Source organism: Bicyclus anynana, chromosome 23 (genome assembly GCF_947172395.1).
Source record: "Bicyclus anynana chromosome 23, ilBicAnyn1.1, whole genome shotgun sequence".
Taxonomy (NCBI): Eukaryota; Metazoa; Arthropoda; class Insecta; order Lepidoptera; family Nymphalidae; genus Bicyclus; species Bicyclus anynana.
Window position 1 is genome coordinate 75560 of NC_069105.1, and position 16107 is coordinate 91666.

A 16107-nucleotide genomic window follows, 5' to 3' on the forward strand; every position below is an offset into this window, starting at 1 on the left:
CTTTTTTTACTTCGAGGTCGTGGGCGGGAATCCAATGCGCCCATTCCTAGCTACGGCACTGCATTACTCACTGAAAATAATGCATGGCCATGCGTGTACTGTGCTACGAAAACTTACTAATAATAATAATAAATGATTTATTTAGCTGCGTACACAAACAATTTACCTAAATATAAAAAAGGGGGTAAAAAACACAAAAACATAAAGACTAGATTAAAATTTTGCAAAGCTTGGTTTCCTGGTAACTAACTAAGAGTTAAGTTGGTACTAACTAAGAGTTAAGTTGGTACTAAGAGATACACTGTTCTTTTAAGGGTAAATATGCACATTAATTATTAACCTATTTTAGTCCGTATCAGACATCCTTATACTATAAGAAAGGGGAAACGGAAGTAAAATTTCTTCAAATATTTTAAAAGTAAGTAGCTAAGTGTTTTATTAAACATCGATGAAAAAAAAATTATAAAGCTTACTTTAATTAAATTTTTTTTCTAACGTTTTCGTGTATTAGATTCACTTAGTTTCCTTGGAGTAGGTATATATATTCTTTGGTCATAATATAGTTCATTTTTATACTGTTGTCCTTCGGAATGTTATTCGGGAATAATAAATAAAAAATGGAATATTTAATTTACTAATTTTTTATTCATATTTTACCCTTACTTCAAAAGTCTTAAATTACTATCTTAGTTTGTCTAACATATAGATGCCAACAAATCAAAACTTAGCTATAATTTTGTACAGTGTTCTAAGAGGTAAACATCAGATCAATTACTGTAAAGTATTTAAATAGTCTGTTTATTTAGAAATCGAAGTCTGCGTAGATCAAACACACATACCTACTGAGTTACTATAAATATATTAGTATAATAATGTCATACAAAAGTCATGATTAAAGTGAAAAAACTACCTTTTTTAAGCCAGAAAAATAACGACGGTCGGACGGATTTTGAAAAAATGAGGCATATCGAGATTTTTTTACTAAGTATTCTCACATTCATAGATAGAAAAAAAACTAGTATAATTAAACAGTAAGTACTGCGTACCATATCAAAAGAGTATTCTAAAATGTACAGTTTTAAAGAGTGAAAAAATAATTAATTTTCACCTTAACTAAAGGTGCACTTACACGGACATTCAAAATTGTTTCATTCTACACAATATTGGTTAACTTACATAAAAAATATTATAAATCAAGGAGCAATTTAAAAGTATTACTGAAACAATTTCAAAATTGAAATTTCTCCAGATTGCTCTACCCATGTTGCTGAGCAAAAGTTGCTACACTTTCCCTTATAAGCGCACCGTAAAAGACATTAATAAATGCTAAACATTTCTGACACTATCCTTAATCAGTTTGAATTTGACAGCGAAGCAGAATGTTGGTCTCTGAATTTGTAAAAAAAAAGTATTTGTTAAACTTCCAGGAAATCAAATAATAAACAATTCAAATAATAATTAATAAACAACGGGGAGCAATTTAAAACAAAATCTTTGAAATCAATTATAACTGAAATTCCCCAAAATTGTTCTATTAATTACTCCAAGATATATACGTATCCAAGCAATAATTGCTACTTTCCCGTGTAAGCGCACCGTAATAGACAATGACAATATTTCTGACAATACCACATAGGTTAAATTTAGGTGACGATGCAACACAGAATGGTGTATATTTACATAAACATGGAATAATTATTATTGTGTACTTTCATGAAGTTGAATAACACTACTAATGATTGCTAAATCACAAATACACAATAAATTACTGTTAGCTATGGTTGTCTGATCCTCGCTGTAATACAAGGAAAATTATAATATTATCAGTTTGTTAAACACCAGTGTTTATGCGATAAACTAAAAAAAATTATATTTGTCTGACGTGACGTGTCGTGACGTATCAAAACAGAATCGGTATCATTTTGTATGACGATTACACTTAAGCCGTATTTATATTTGTCTGACGTGTCGTGTGGTGACGCATCAAAACAGAATCGGTATCATACGTTTTATATGCGGCACGACATGTCACAACACATAAGTGTAAACGTTGCCATAGAAAAATGTATGATACCGATTTTGTTCTGATGCGTCACGACACGACACGTCAGACAAATATAATTTCGCCATAATGTGCGCGCGCGGCAGTACTGTGTTGTGACGCTGTCATGTCAGCGTCGGCTGAGGCTGTATTAATTAATAAACATTGTCCTGATGCGTCAGAATACGACATAAAGGCGGAATTACATTTGACTGACGTGTCGTGTCGTGACGCATCAAAACTGAATCGGTATCATACAATTTGTATGGCAACGTTTGCACTTATGTATTGTGACATATCGCGATGATAAATGTATGATACCGAATCTATTCTGATACGTCACGACAGGACACGTCAGACAAATATAATTTCGCCATAATGTGCGCGCGCGGCAGTGCTGTATTGTGACGCTGTCAGCGTCAGCTGCGGCTGTATAGATTCAAACCATTGTCCTGATGCGTCAGAACACGACATATTTGTAAACACTTGCCATCACGTCATGTCACGACACGTGACGTCACATCCGCCAAATATAAATCCGCCTTAACTGATTTACAGTTATTTTTTCCACTTATATGAAATAATTGTCAGTTTTATTTGTCCAAACACCATCACTGGATCACAAGTGAAGTTATTGTCAGTTATGTTTGGGCCGCAGCCCGTCGAGCGATTCTCAAATGTTGTTCATGTCGTACAGAACCTGCGCAATCGTTCGAGACGCCTCAACATTGCTCAGCGCTATCACAGCTAGGTGCGCTTCGAACGAACGGAGGAGCCTGAAACAACGTTTTGATACATATGTTAGGGGTGGCGAGAAAAGAAACTCGAGGTTCACAAACACACCACTTTAATAACACAACTTCTTCGAATATAATCACAAAAACTGACCCCGGAACCCCCAACGGAACAAACAACAAGAAAATAGTCAAACATCAATCTTTTATCTATACGTATATTGACAATATTGTAATCTTTAATAATGTAATTTGTTTTTTTTTGTAATTGTTTTTTTTTTGTAATTTTTTAGATATAATTTTTTTGTTTTTTATATTTAATTTTATGTGACTTGTTTTTTAATTTTATTGCTTTTAGTTTATTGTAGTCTGACATTTCTTGCATATTAATTTGTATTGTGTAATTTGACATTCATTCATTTCTGACAACTGTAGTATTGACATAATATTAATTTGTGTACGCTGTGTTAACCTATAATTAGCTGTGCAATAACTACTCATATATTTATTTCAATGTAAATCTTTAACATGTGAAATTGTAATAGCTGTTGGTTATCCTAATAAAAAATAAATAAATAAATAACTTCACTTATGAATTACGTCAATGTACGTTTTAAAATCTATTTATTTATTTTAGTTTAGTTTTAAGAACAAAGAATTATTTGGTACCTACGTATATTGACAACACTACAGTTTATAACAAGGTTGTTTGTAACATCTAATGTAGCATATCCGTCAATACAAATGCCTTCTTATTTAATTTTCTAACACATATGAATAAAATTGAAGTATTGGATAGAAGCAGGCGTTACTTTGCGGAAGTCCATCATGATTTATTTATTTTGCTATCGCATGCATTTGCATGCTCGTGTGGAGCATACTTAATAGCACGTTTTTAGTATGTGTAACAGTACCTTTACGGTTTCACTTCGTTAGATTATAATATACCGAAAAACGACACGTTATATTGTAATCAGTATGTTCAGTTTACAATATAACAACAGATTACAATATCGCGAGTGAGAATATAAACTAACGTATTTTACAATTTAACGGTAACATATACAAAGAAGGGGGTGAAATAGGGGTTGAAAGTTTACTTTGATTTCCACAAGGACGTAATCGCGGGCGTTCGCTATATTTATATAAAAGCGAAAGCGACTTTACTTACGCAAAAAGTATAGAAAATATATACTTTACCTTCTTCCAGTGTTAGAATAAATGACGATATTCCTCAATATCAGGGCAGCCGTAAGCCGAATGCTTTTCGTCACGGGGCCTTCATTCTCATCCTGTGATAAATAAAACATTACATAACTACTTATCATTTATGAGATTAAAACAAAACGATACACAGACACATAAAGCGAACAAAAACAAAAACACCAACAGTTAATGTGAGTTATAACAAAAAAAAAACCTCTCCTTATTAGTATCTGCATATTAGAAAAATATTTGCAAATGAAAATTCCTTCAACCTCTGGAAATAAACATACAAATCGCAAAAAAATATAATAACAACATTTACAAAATAAATAAAAAATACGTGTTTCGTTGTCAAAAACACGCAAAAAAAACTTATAGATAACGCCAAATTTACGATACATACTTAAGCCGCATTCACACGAGAGTGTCTTGATTCTTATAATTTCAAATCAAATTAATTTATTTATTTCTGTAAATTCAATTTTGAAAAGTCAAGTTTCTCTACTGAGTAATTCTCTACTTACGGTTCAGAAAGCAGATTTTACTGAGAAGAGCCGACAAGAAACTTTGCAGTTGCTCTTCTTATAAAGGTAATTAAAAGTTACATTTTAATTTTCGATCTGTTTTAGATGAAAGCATATCCGATTGTTTCAATCTTCCGAATTATCGAATCTTGCGATTAATTGATTTAAACAAGAGGATATTTTGCGTTATCATTACTCGACAATATTCAAAATTGACCCGAATAAACCTTTGAAAATGCTAATTTTCTACAATCTTTACAATTAAATTTTGTGAGATTTTGACTCATACATTTGCAGTTTGCAGTTTAACTTGAAAGTTTCCAACTCAGCGAATGTGTTTCTTAAATTATCAATTTGTATTGTACATGATTTGCTGCAGACAGAGGGCGTTGGGTCATGATGGAGGAGGCCTTTACCCGAAAATCGGTACCCAAGTACCCGCCCAAAAAAAGGAACTACAATAATGAATAATAACAATCAACAATAAATATTTATTATTTTAGAATTAAGCTTATGTTAATCTAAGTTAGTTTTAAGTTCTTTATCCTTATTAATTGTTTGTATTAAATTATTTTACATGATTACCACGTATTTAAAATAGCTTTATCGTTTTCTCGGAATGACACTCTTCTGTGAATGCAACTCTGTAACTTACTTTTACTTTAAGATAGTGAGCAAACTAATTAATTACTCTACCTAGAACATAAAGATGAAATTGCAACACACACCAAATGAAAACGATGCAAAATAAAAAACGCAAACGGACGGACAACAAGGACGACACAAAAACAGCTAGTGCGGTGCGGTGTGAACATGCGTGACGGGGCTAGGGCGTTACTCTGAAAGTGGTCACATTGTGATTTTATAGTAACAGTTGACGAAATTTTGTTTGTTGATAAATATTTTACAGTTTGACTTTGGTATAACTATGTAAATAAGTTTGATTAATTTTGAAAAAACTAAATCAAGATAACGCTGCTGTGCTATGACATTATATACACTGTACTTACCATCAGGTAAAATTGTAAAAAATATTCTTTAGATACCCTGTTTGGTGGTAACAATCTTAAATGAGATCCTCGCACATTTAAACGAGAAAATTGAGGCTCAAAAAACGCTAACAAATGCATTAATAGTAATTACTGTTTCAAGCAAATATTAGGTGATTAAAAACTAAACTGAAATGTGATTTCTCAAACGTAGATCTTTTATATATTCAGTGTTTTGTCACATTACAGCAGACAATAAGGTTATGTATGTACAATGTATAACTTCCACTTTCGTTCGGTCCGTTATTAGGACACCCTGTATACGTGTGACGCCAAGCCCCGCCACAAAGCGATGCAAACGAATCTCACCAATGTATCCGGCGTGCAACTCACATCGTCCCGTTGCTGCACACGGGCGCGTGTTAGTGACTAGTGGGCACATCACGAGTGGTGGTCATTAATTGTTCAGTGTGCAACCGACACGTGTACTCGCACCAGTGGCGTGCACAGGGTGTTTATAATCCGATTCAAACATTATCGACACTAATTATACTACACTTACTCGAATTTTGGCAAAACCGAAATTAAATTAAAACCCAAGTTTTTTAATTATATCAAGATGGCGCCCTTAAAGTAACTATGACATGACAATTTGACAGCAAACGTCAAATCGACTACTGCATGGAAAACGTCATCAATCCGCCATTGTTAACCATATTATTGTTGCATTTCTTAGGAGAGAATGAATATTATTTCAAAAGAGCTAAAGTAAATTCGTAGATTTGTATAATCAAAAATAGTTTAAAAAAACAATTTCTTTTATTTCCGCTAGGGTACAATGACTGATCCTGGGCTCCATACAATTTTGGACCATCTCCTTTTAAACATGTACCTTTATTAATATAAAAGTTATCGCAATTTTCCCTTTCCAAATCTTTACAAGCCTCTACTGTAAAGTACACTTTTACGAGTTAGCGTAGTATAAATAGCTCGTGTCGTTATGACGTCACGGAACATCGTGTATTAAATCGACGAAGGGGCATCCCCCGCGCGCCTCTTTCTTACCTGCAGTTGCCTCACACGTATTATTAGTATCGCCGCACACGGAAGAAACGCCACAAACACCTAACCTATCACCACCTAAAATTAAAAGCGGTTTTTTGTGACGTATGGCGGCTACCGGCATCACCGGCAGTGTGTGGAGAGTTCATATATAATATATGAAAACTGCAGAGAAGAGAACGAGCGATGGCGGCATTTTGTGGCTGTGGCGTGGCTCCCATGTGCGCGGACACTAAAGCGGCTCAGAGATTGCGTTTCTATCAGGTCGTGATCGAATGGGACAAACCTACTAAACTATATTTGTCTCATCACTACAATGAACAGTTCAAAAACCTTTTACGCCAGTTCGAAGTAACATACACGATTTGTCAGAAACGCAATCTCTAAACAGCGGACTTTAAGGTGTAATTTACGTACTACCTGTGTGAAGCAACACTCGCAGCTAACTTCAGAGACGTCACAAAGTTTGAATAGGACTGTAACTAAAGTAACTACTATACGTACAATACAAAGTGGAAAATTCTTTAATACAATTTTTCATTTCTGCATATGACGTGCACGCCACTGACTTGAACTAGCATAGAATATCGCAGACCATGAAAATGTTTATTTGTGAATTATGAGCGTATAGAAGATTCCATTTTTTAAGTTCTTCTTCTTTATTTCTTTGGAACTCAAATATTCACGCTCCTACATCGAGGAAACAGAATTTCACATAGCTTGGCAAAAAAGTGTAGAAACGGAACTAACTTTTTTTCCCTCTTGCAACACTGTTCAGTCAGTTGTTAGTGTCTATGCTGTCAGTCTAGGGATAATTTACGAAATAAATAGATTGTGGGAAATTGTCGGAAGTGAACTAATATTATTGTGGCATAAGATGAATATGAATGTCTGGCAGAATTCGAAACCAAATTTTGTCTGACCTGAACAATGTTTACCGAAGAACGGCTGGGGTGACAGGTTTTTATTTATGTTGGGCTCTAAAGTATTTTACAATATTTACATGTTTTTAAAGCTTTAAGTTAACGTTTTTCGTATTCGTGTTGCCATATTGGTGTTAGTGGCGCCCTTATTAATTTCTACTCTTTTTTGCCAAGCTTTATCAAATTATCTATTATCGTCAATTCTTAAGTCGCAAATCGCGATACACATGGTAAACATGGTATTAGAATAGAAATGTGACAAAAATACTTCATGTTAAACCACTTTGACCGGTCCATCAAAATGGGTAATTCAACTAACCCACATGAAGATGAGAAGATAATTATAATTGCAATAATAAGCTTAGCGGGACTGCACGTAGCTATTGTAACACGAAAAGGAGATTCCTTTATAAACAATTAGCCCTATATACCTACCAACTTTCATGTACTTTAGCTGAAAGTTCTGTCTAAGGATGCCTTTCCATCAAATATGCGTAGTCAAAAATATTGGCGCCACATGAGGCAATTTTGGTGTTTTTAGGTAGTGCAGTTTGTTGTTTCATGTAATCAAAATCAAAATTCATTTGTTTCAAGTAGGCTCTATAGGTTTAGCTATATATGTAGGTATATAGCTTTGCAACACTCCCATAGTATGCGGACGACACTCCCATAGTATACGGGCGACGGGGGGCGAATTAATGCGGGAATGGGAAATCGTGCGCGCGGGGCAGTGGCCAGGTGCATCAGTTAAGAACTATTTATGAATTGTGTCTGTCAGAACAAAACAAGAAAGACAAAGACTACCATGTCTTAAACGTATGCTTTAAAACACCTGAGAATAATCTAATAATCTCTACACGTAAGATTGATGCAATTTATGTAACGCTATGACAATGGAAAGGCTACCTTACACATAAAAAACCTAGTGAATAAAAATAATTAAAATAAACAATCATAAATCTATTTTCCTTCAGGTATTAAAAAGTTAGATAAACACAAAGTATATCAACATAAATTGATTATGTATCAATGAAACATTAAAACAATTTCCGATTAAAACGTTATTCTGTAACGATAACTTAATACTAGACAGTGTGAGTATTTTGTTTTTACCTCTCTATCTATAGTATCTTATAATACAGAGAGAGATAGAGACAAATTTAAGACAGACTGTCAATTTATGAAGCTGTCGAAAATTTGTTAGAATTTGCGAGTTAATATTGTGACATACATAGCAAATATTGTGTATACTGCTTACTAATGCTAGTTAGTGTATTGTTTGTGCAAATCCTATGAGTCCTCGTCAGCGCAGCACAGGCAAACAGTGCCGGATTACGGTAACTTGAATCAGGTAGCTCTAAACAATTTTCCATGTATTACCGTAGGTAGAATATGTATGTGTTGTTTCTCCTGCCTTTATCCCATGATAAAGGGGGGATCGGCACAATACGATTTGACATGTTTTTTAGAGAGTCTACAATTTTTTTTTCTCGATTCTCTAAGGTGCCTCCTAGGTGGGATGCCCTAAGCCAGCGTTTTCCATCAGGTGGGTCGCGACCCGGCACCGGGTCACAAAAAATAAATACCGGGAATATGTTGTAAGGAACAAACCCAACTGTAGCAAATCAAGCAATACAATTTATACTGCCTTTTGTCACATCGTTTTCGGCGGACTTGGATGCCTTGGTCAAAAATAACCAGCTTCATACTCACTGATTATTGTAATACGAGAACATATGGGCAATGTTTATTTTTAATAATATTTGAAATCGGTATTTTACCTAATACCGATTTCAGTTGGGTTCAAAAACTTAAGTGGGTCACGAAGGAGTATGGAAGGAGATGGTCCATTTCAGGTACACTCTTGTACCCCGTATCATTAAAATTTAAAAAATACAAGGATTTTATTAATATTTATTAAAGTATATAAATCTAACTAATTAAAATGAAATAAATAAAATAAAAACCCAAGATTTTGAGTTATACCAAGATGGCGCCCATAGATCAACTATGACATGACAATTGACAGCCAACGTCAAATCGATTACTGCATTGAAAACGTCATCAATCCGCCCTTAGTAGTGTTGCATTTCTTGGGAGATACTAAATATTATTTCGAAAGAATTAAAGTAAATTCGTAGATTTGTATAATCAAAACTAGTTTAAAAAAATAGTTTCTTTTATTTCCGCTAGGGTACAATGATTGATCCTGGGCTCTACACATTTTTGGACCATCTCCTTTACTGGGTCACAGTAGTACAAAGTTTGGGAAACGTTGCCCTAAGCAATTGCTTAAATAGCTTATAGGCGGGCAACAGGTGTATTCTTCATTCCTTAATTGACATACAAGCGTGTTGCCGCCTCTGTTTTTCGTCCCACTATCATTATACAGTAGCACTTCTGTACTGCGTGGGCGAGGACTCATTTATACAGGGTGCTTAAATCAAATAATTTATTGACAATTGTGGTAAATCTGTCATTAGAATACTTTGCCCATGATATCTTTGTCTACAACTAATTTATTATGACAACTGTCTGAAAACATGTAATGATAACGATTCTCACCATAAGCTCCCGTGGGTTCATGGTGTCTGTGGCATGCTTGTTGAGCGCTGCCAACGCCGCGTTGGGCGGGTATCCCACTGAAACTGGCTTGTTGGCTTCCGCCTCCGCCGCTATGTGACGCCGCGAGTTGAATATCGCCTTTAGTGCCTAAGGGAAAATATACAATTAAAGATATTAATTTATTAACGGAATTCTAAACACACAAATAACAAAGGTATTTCTAAATTTGTTTTAGACAAATCAAGTATTTTTACGTAGTTTTATACCGTTTTAAAGCGATCTGCGGCAGCGGATGGTGATGATGAAAAGATCTATTTTTTATCACAATGGGACGAAAGAGATATACAAACGTCGACAGTCATCTTATAGCGCCCAACCTAAGCGAGCTGAGCGCAGGTGGTGCATTCCAGAATATTCTATGGGAAATTTAAATGACAGGAAGTCTTCAGGTGTCACCTGGGGACACCAGGGGACTTCCTGGAGACACCTCTAGCTGGTGGTTACAGCTAGTGACACACGAGTGGAGCTCACGTGGGGGCTGCAGTGTTTGTCGGTGAGGTGGTTGAGCAGCGCGAAGGTGCGGCGCGGCACTCGGTCGCAGTCGAGCCACATGCACGGCGCCTCGCCGCCCGCCGCGCTCGGGCAGTGCGTGCGCGCCGCGTGAGAGAACACCTCTGACGCGTTCGAGAATATTCTGTAAAGAGTAAATACATAGTTAGGGTCTTAACCGGCATATTAATTCAAGGTTGTTTGTTTTGTTTTTAATTTAAAGGTAATAATATAGTCTAATGTCACTGTGGCTATGTATATCCGTGGTGTCACCTGGATCGAGGTAGCAGCTGAAAATCAGCGCCGCTTGGCCAAGTACTTTGCTTGGTTTATGCGGCACAATGCTGAGCTGTTACCTTTTTTCAAGGTTGTGTCAAACATGATGAAGTGGTTTTTGATGCTTCAACTACTTTAGTTTTGATTTTCAATTGATCAGGTGGTTGAAGCATCAGACACTACAATACCTAGTGCTTACTTAGGCATTGTGGTGTATGGCACAATTTTTTAAATAAATGTTTTTTCTTTTCTTCTTTTCTTTCTAATTGTCTCAAGTACTTATACTTATATATATGACGGTGGGACAGACTAAATTGTACTTCTGATAACGGAGAAGCCGTAGCCTCAAAGCAGGTTCTAAGCTTTAAGTGTCAAGGATGGCAGATACACAAAGTAACACTATCGATCATTACCGGAACGACCGCCTTACTTGTTAATACAGTTCTACACTCTAACTACTATATTGATCAAGTATAGCGCTGATACTATCAGATGTAGACCAGGATTAACTATTGTGGAGCAGGTAGTCAAGCACGAGCGAGATTACGGGCTGGCAACCGCCAGTGGCAGGATTAAAGACGTCTTTTGCAACCGGTTAATGCTCTCCTTCCTCGCTCGAGTTGCCTCCCAGCCAACTAACTAACAATGCAATGGCCGGACTATACGGATAACTCACCCACTAGCTTCACTAACTGCTAAAATGACTAGATCCAGCTAAAGCGTTCACCTGAATACTTTTCTCAGATATCGTCAACTGACGGATGTCCATAGACAAACAACTGACAGATAAACAACACGTACTCCTTGACGTTTCTAACAGATATCGCCGCCTAATTAGTTACTCTAATGTAAGATGGCGCTACTATTCAATCCTCCGACATATATAAAAATTTTGTCTGTCTGTTTAATCTCTGATGAATCGATTTATTGGGATTGTCACTGGAAGATAGTTTAGATTAACTGTTTTAGTTTTTTTCCTAGTAAAAAGCGGATATATTACTTTTTATTACGTTTTTAATATTAATATTAATAATATTTAAATAGTTTTAAGTACATAGCCGTTAACTAAAATAGGTGTAAGTTAGCCTTAGTTAGTACCTATATTCTAGTGTTATGTTGACTGTATGTTATTTGTATAAAAACATGCTTGTGAATAATATTTCTGTTTAATAAAGAATATTGAAAAACAAAAAAAACAACTGGAAGATAAAGCTGGTTATTAAGCAAAATGTGAAAATACTCACTTCCCACAGCCTCGCCAGTGGCATATCCACGGCGTATCTTCCACTCCAGGCGGTAGAGTCAACGGCGGAGGGGTCACCGTTTTCATGAGAGGCGGCGGTTTTGTCTGACAAATGTGGAAACCGATTAATCCAACGTCAAATTAACTACTCAATACATTATGACATAATTTCCTTCTGTAAACAGGTATAAATATATTTTACCAGAAAACCAATGGCGAAGAAAGGTTATGATTCACAACATTTGTCAGGACAACTTAATTAACAAATCAAACTGTGACCAAAATAAGATTCTAGAATGGCAGAGAATGACCATGAGTGGTGTCACGCACTTGTGAACGTTGTGTGTAGGGTTAAAAGATCCTTTGACTGTTAACAAACACTCCCCTTTTCCACTCAAGTCACTCTTCCCGCCTATCCCAACTAACCTATAAAGAATTACAACAAAAGTTGTGGACGGCTCAAACGCCACGAGCACACTGAAGCCGATCGTACGATGAGCGCCTTCTAACGCAATTTTCAAATAATCATGGCATAATCACAAGAATACTTTCCAAGCCAGAATAATCTCCCGGTGTGCCAGTGTTCGAAGTCATTTAAGCAAATTCGGGGGTACGAGTTGATTAAGTAAAATGACAATTACCTCTGTAACGGGTTGGGAGATGACCATTTCCTTGTCGCCGATCTTCGTGTTGCCGACCATGACTGGTTGTCGGGTTATCACTTGACGCATTACCGGTTGTTGCTGACTTTGACCCTTCTATAAATAATAGAGACAAATTGTATTTTTATGTAGCTTTGTTTTAATAAATAATAATAATAATTTGTTTCTATAAATAGTAGAGACAAATTGTATTTTTATGTAGCTTTGTTTTAATACCATTTTAAATCGTGAACAATAAAGTGGACAAAAATTTATAATATAATGGTTGTGTGGGCAAACCTCCGGCTCTCATGCGAATTGATCAGGGGCCCATCAACTAATCCAGTGGGAAACCGGGCGTTCGTAATACGGCGCTACACCGCGAAACGAAAGCCTTCAAGTCAGTTAGGCACTGAACTACTTACGGTCGAAGGGTCGCGAGTTGACCTAGGTTGGTTGACCCTAGCTGACGGGCGATATGAGTATAATGTGTCTAGTGTAGGTCGAGAATGTTGTATTTCAATGTGTCACCCGTCTGCAGGCCAGAGCGATCCTCTTCCAGCCACTATGTACTTCAATGTCTAGATAATTTTATCGTTCACTACCGCGGCATAAGCGCTTAACTTCGTCAAGTAAGCTGCAACTACATGTCTCAACGCAACAAAGATGGTCATACGGAAACAAAAAAAACACTAATTCTCCGTTACAAGCTACACGCGTTTTGCTTCAACGTTCGGGCAACGCGAGCGCCGGCCCTCAATTCAATGTGCAATCGCACCAATGACCACACGGTCCGGTGCAACAATGAATCTCCCACCATGACCTCAGCCACGCGGGTCACTCCATCCGATCCAAGCATCAATTTAACAATACGTCCGCGACGCCATACACAACAAACACAAGTGTTGGTCGCGCTGGTCATGGGCGACTGATTCCTCTGAAGCTGTTGGATGACCCGATGCACGCCCCACTTCATAGGCGCGTTAAGTATTATCTGCTGGTTGTTGGACACTGCTATTACTAGATAACCTTACCTTACTGTGTCCCCCCACTCTTCGCCTCACAAGTGCTAGACGCGCTGGTCGCGGGCGCCTGACTCCTCTGAGGCTGTTGGATGACCCGATGCACGCCCTACTTCATAGGAGCTTTCACTATGATCTGCTGGTTGTTGGACACCGCTATTACTAGATAACTTCACACACCTTACTCTGTGTCCCCCCACTCTTCGCCTCACAAGTGTTGGATGCGCTGGTCGCGGGCGCCTGATTCCTCTGAGGCTGTTGCATGACCCGATGCACGCCTTGCTTCATAGGCGTGTTCACTATGATCTGCTGGTTGTTGGACACCGCTATGATCTGCTGGTTGCCTTGCATCAACTGTTGGTTACCTTAGAAACAATACATCATAATGACCAGCATTTTTTTTAATGGTAGGGCCAATCATTTCTGCTTATAAGAGATAAGTTAAAAGCTTGGATACACCAAGTTACTTCAATGCTAGTTGGCAGGTTTAAGGACAATTTGCTTGTTATAATGCAGAACAGCTTTTAAAATATTTGTCAGTATGTTTGTTTATTGCTCAAACAGCAATCGCATAGTAATAGACATGATGCTGAAAAAAAGTTACAAAATAAGTTTTAGAACTTTTTATATTTAACCTTAGTCATAGATTGCCTTATTAAGGTTGCTTATTAAGGTTGGTAAGCTTTTAGTAAATAAATAAGTAATATTTAAATCAAAATAGAAATTTATTCATTGCTTGCCGTCCGAAATAATCAAGGCGGTATATCCCTAGACAACCTTTTTTTATATAGTGCTTTTATACTACTAAGCTTACCTTGAATTATTTGTTGGTTGCTCCCAACTATCTGGTTGCTCGCAACTAATTGATTGTTCCCTACTAACTGGTTGTTACCAACTAGCTGGTTGCTGATAATTTGATTGTTGCTCGAGGTGCTGATTAAGGCTGGCGGTTGTTTTTGGGTGACGACAATCTGTTGTTGCGGTTGCTGGTTGACTATTTGCGCCTTGTGCGGTTGCGGTTGGGTTGTTATTATAGGTTGCTGACTCGGCGTTATTTGCGGGGCGTTCTGTATTGTGAAAACTTCAATTAGCTTACAATGTAATATTTATTTCTTATTGACAAGCTCTACTAAAACTAAATACTTAATAGTTACTATAAAAATCTAATACAGCAAAACAGTGCTTAGGCCGCCGGTACAGAAGTAAGGGTGTAGGATAAAAAGTGGATCCACAATCAGCGACCAAAAAACGTCCTCACTCAATGAGTGCCAAACACAACTTCTTGGCACTCAATTCAAATAGTCGCATTTGCAAATTCAACCGTAAACTCAATCATTAAGGTTGAATTTTCTCTGAATTTGGGATTTTATTGAATATTGGACTACATTTAAAGGCGTTTAAGTATAATTTTCTTTACCAATAATTCTAAAACTGTCAAAGCAAAATTGGTCAGTTGTTAAGTGAAACTTTCTACATGACTGTGCGTCCTTTTATTGTAAGATTTCAATGTGAAGGACTGAGTTATGTGGTTTGATTATAAATATTAATCAACTAAAGTGGTCAGATATAATTAGCGAGGTAAAACCGTCGCATCTTGCTTTCTTTTTGCTGTTTAGTAAAATTTTCTGTTGACTCTTAAAAAATAAATTGTTTTTCAAAATTATCTATTGACTACTAAAAAAAAGTGGTTGGAAAATTTTATGTCTAATTTTTTGAAATCTGTTTTGGTATTGTATAATTTATTTTGCCAATTAAAAAAAATAAAAATAACATTCAAGCAGATAAAATATTTTTTGAGTTAATTCAAGATGGACTGTTATACCATTGTCTACATAAGTCAAATTTTTGAAAAAAATAAAATAACATAAACGATACTGTACTTAATAGTTACCCAAAACCAATAACAAAACCATTACTCCATGATTTATAAAAGAAGCTAAAGATAATATAGCAAATAAGAAAAAATACACCAAGATACCAATATTTCATGCTAAATCAATATACAAATGATACTTTAATTATATCAACGAATCTAAGATACTCAGTACAGAGTAAACCATAATAATATACTATTAAATAACAAAACAATCAATACCTAATGATAATATTTATTACCTGCTGAACGTTATAGAGATAAATAAAATATTCTAAACATTTAAAAAACACTACAAAATTAAACTAATCATTCCGAAAACAACTTCCCTTTATGAGCTCTATACTAAAAAAAACTATAAATAATCCGTTTTTAAGGTATTTTACTACTAGATAAATTAAATTAATTGAATTTAATTTATTTGTTTTCGATTACTAGCAAAACTAGTAAAATTTTCTC

The 16107-nt window shown here is 36.0% G+C and overlaps 1 protein-coding gene across 1 annotated transcript in view; it reads right to left on the minus strand.

Annotated features, from left to right (window-relative positions):
• Positions 1 to 625: 625 nt before the first annotated feature.
• The window catches only part of LOC112056309 (AT-rich interactive domain-containing protein 2), a 51815-nt gene continuing 36333 nt past the window's right edge, over positions 626 to 16107 (minus strand). Inside the window, exons 29-37 of the mRNA XM_052888578.1 lie at positions 14590 to 14842; positions 13956 to 14140; positions 12754 to 12870; positions 12114 to 12217; positions 10576 to 10738; positions 10045 to 10191; positions 5864 to 5923; positions 3976 to 4067; positions 626 to 2817 (exon numbers count right to left, since the gene is read on the minus strand). Of these exons, the coding sequence (XP_052744538.1) occupies positions 2715 to 2817; positions 3976 to 4067; positions 5864 to 5923; positions 10045 to 10191; positions 10576 to 10738; positions 12114 to 12217; positions 12754 to 12870; positions 13956 to 14140; positions 14590 to 14842 (1224 nt within the window). The 3' untranslated portion in view covers positions 626 to 2714. The remainder of the gene's footprint in view (positions 2818 to 3975; positions 4068 to 5863; positions 5924 to 10044; positions 10192 to 10575; positions 10739 to 12113; positions 12218 to 12753; positions 12871 to 13955; positions 14141 to 14589; positions 14843 to 16107) is intronic.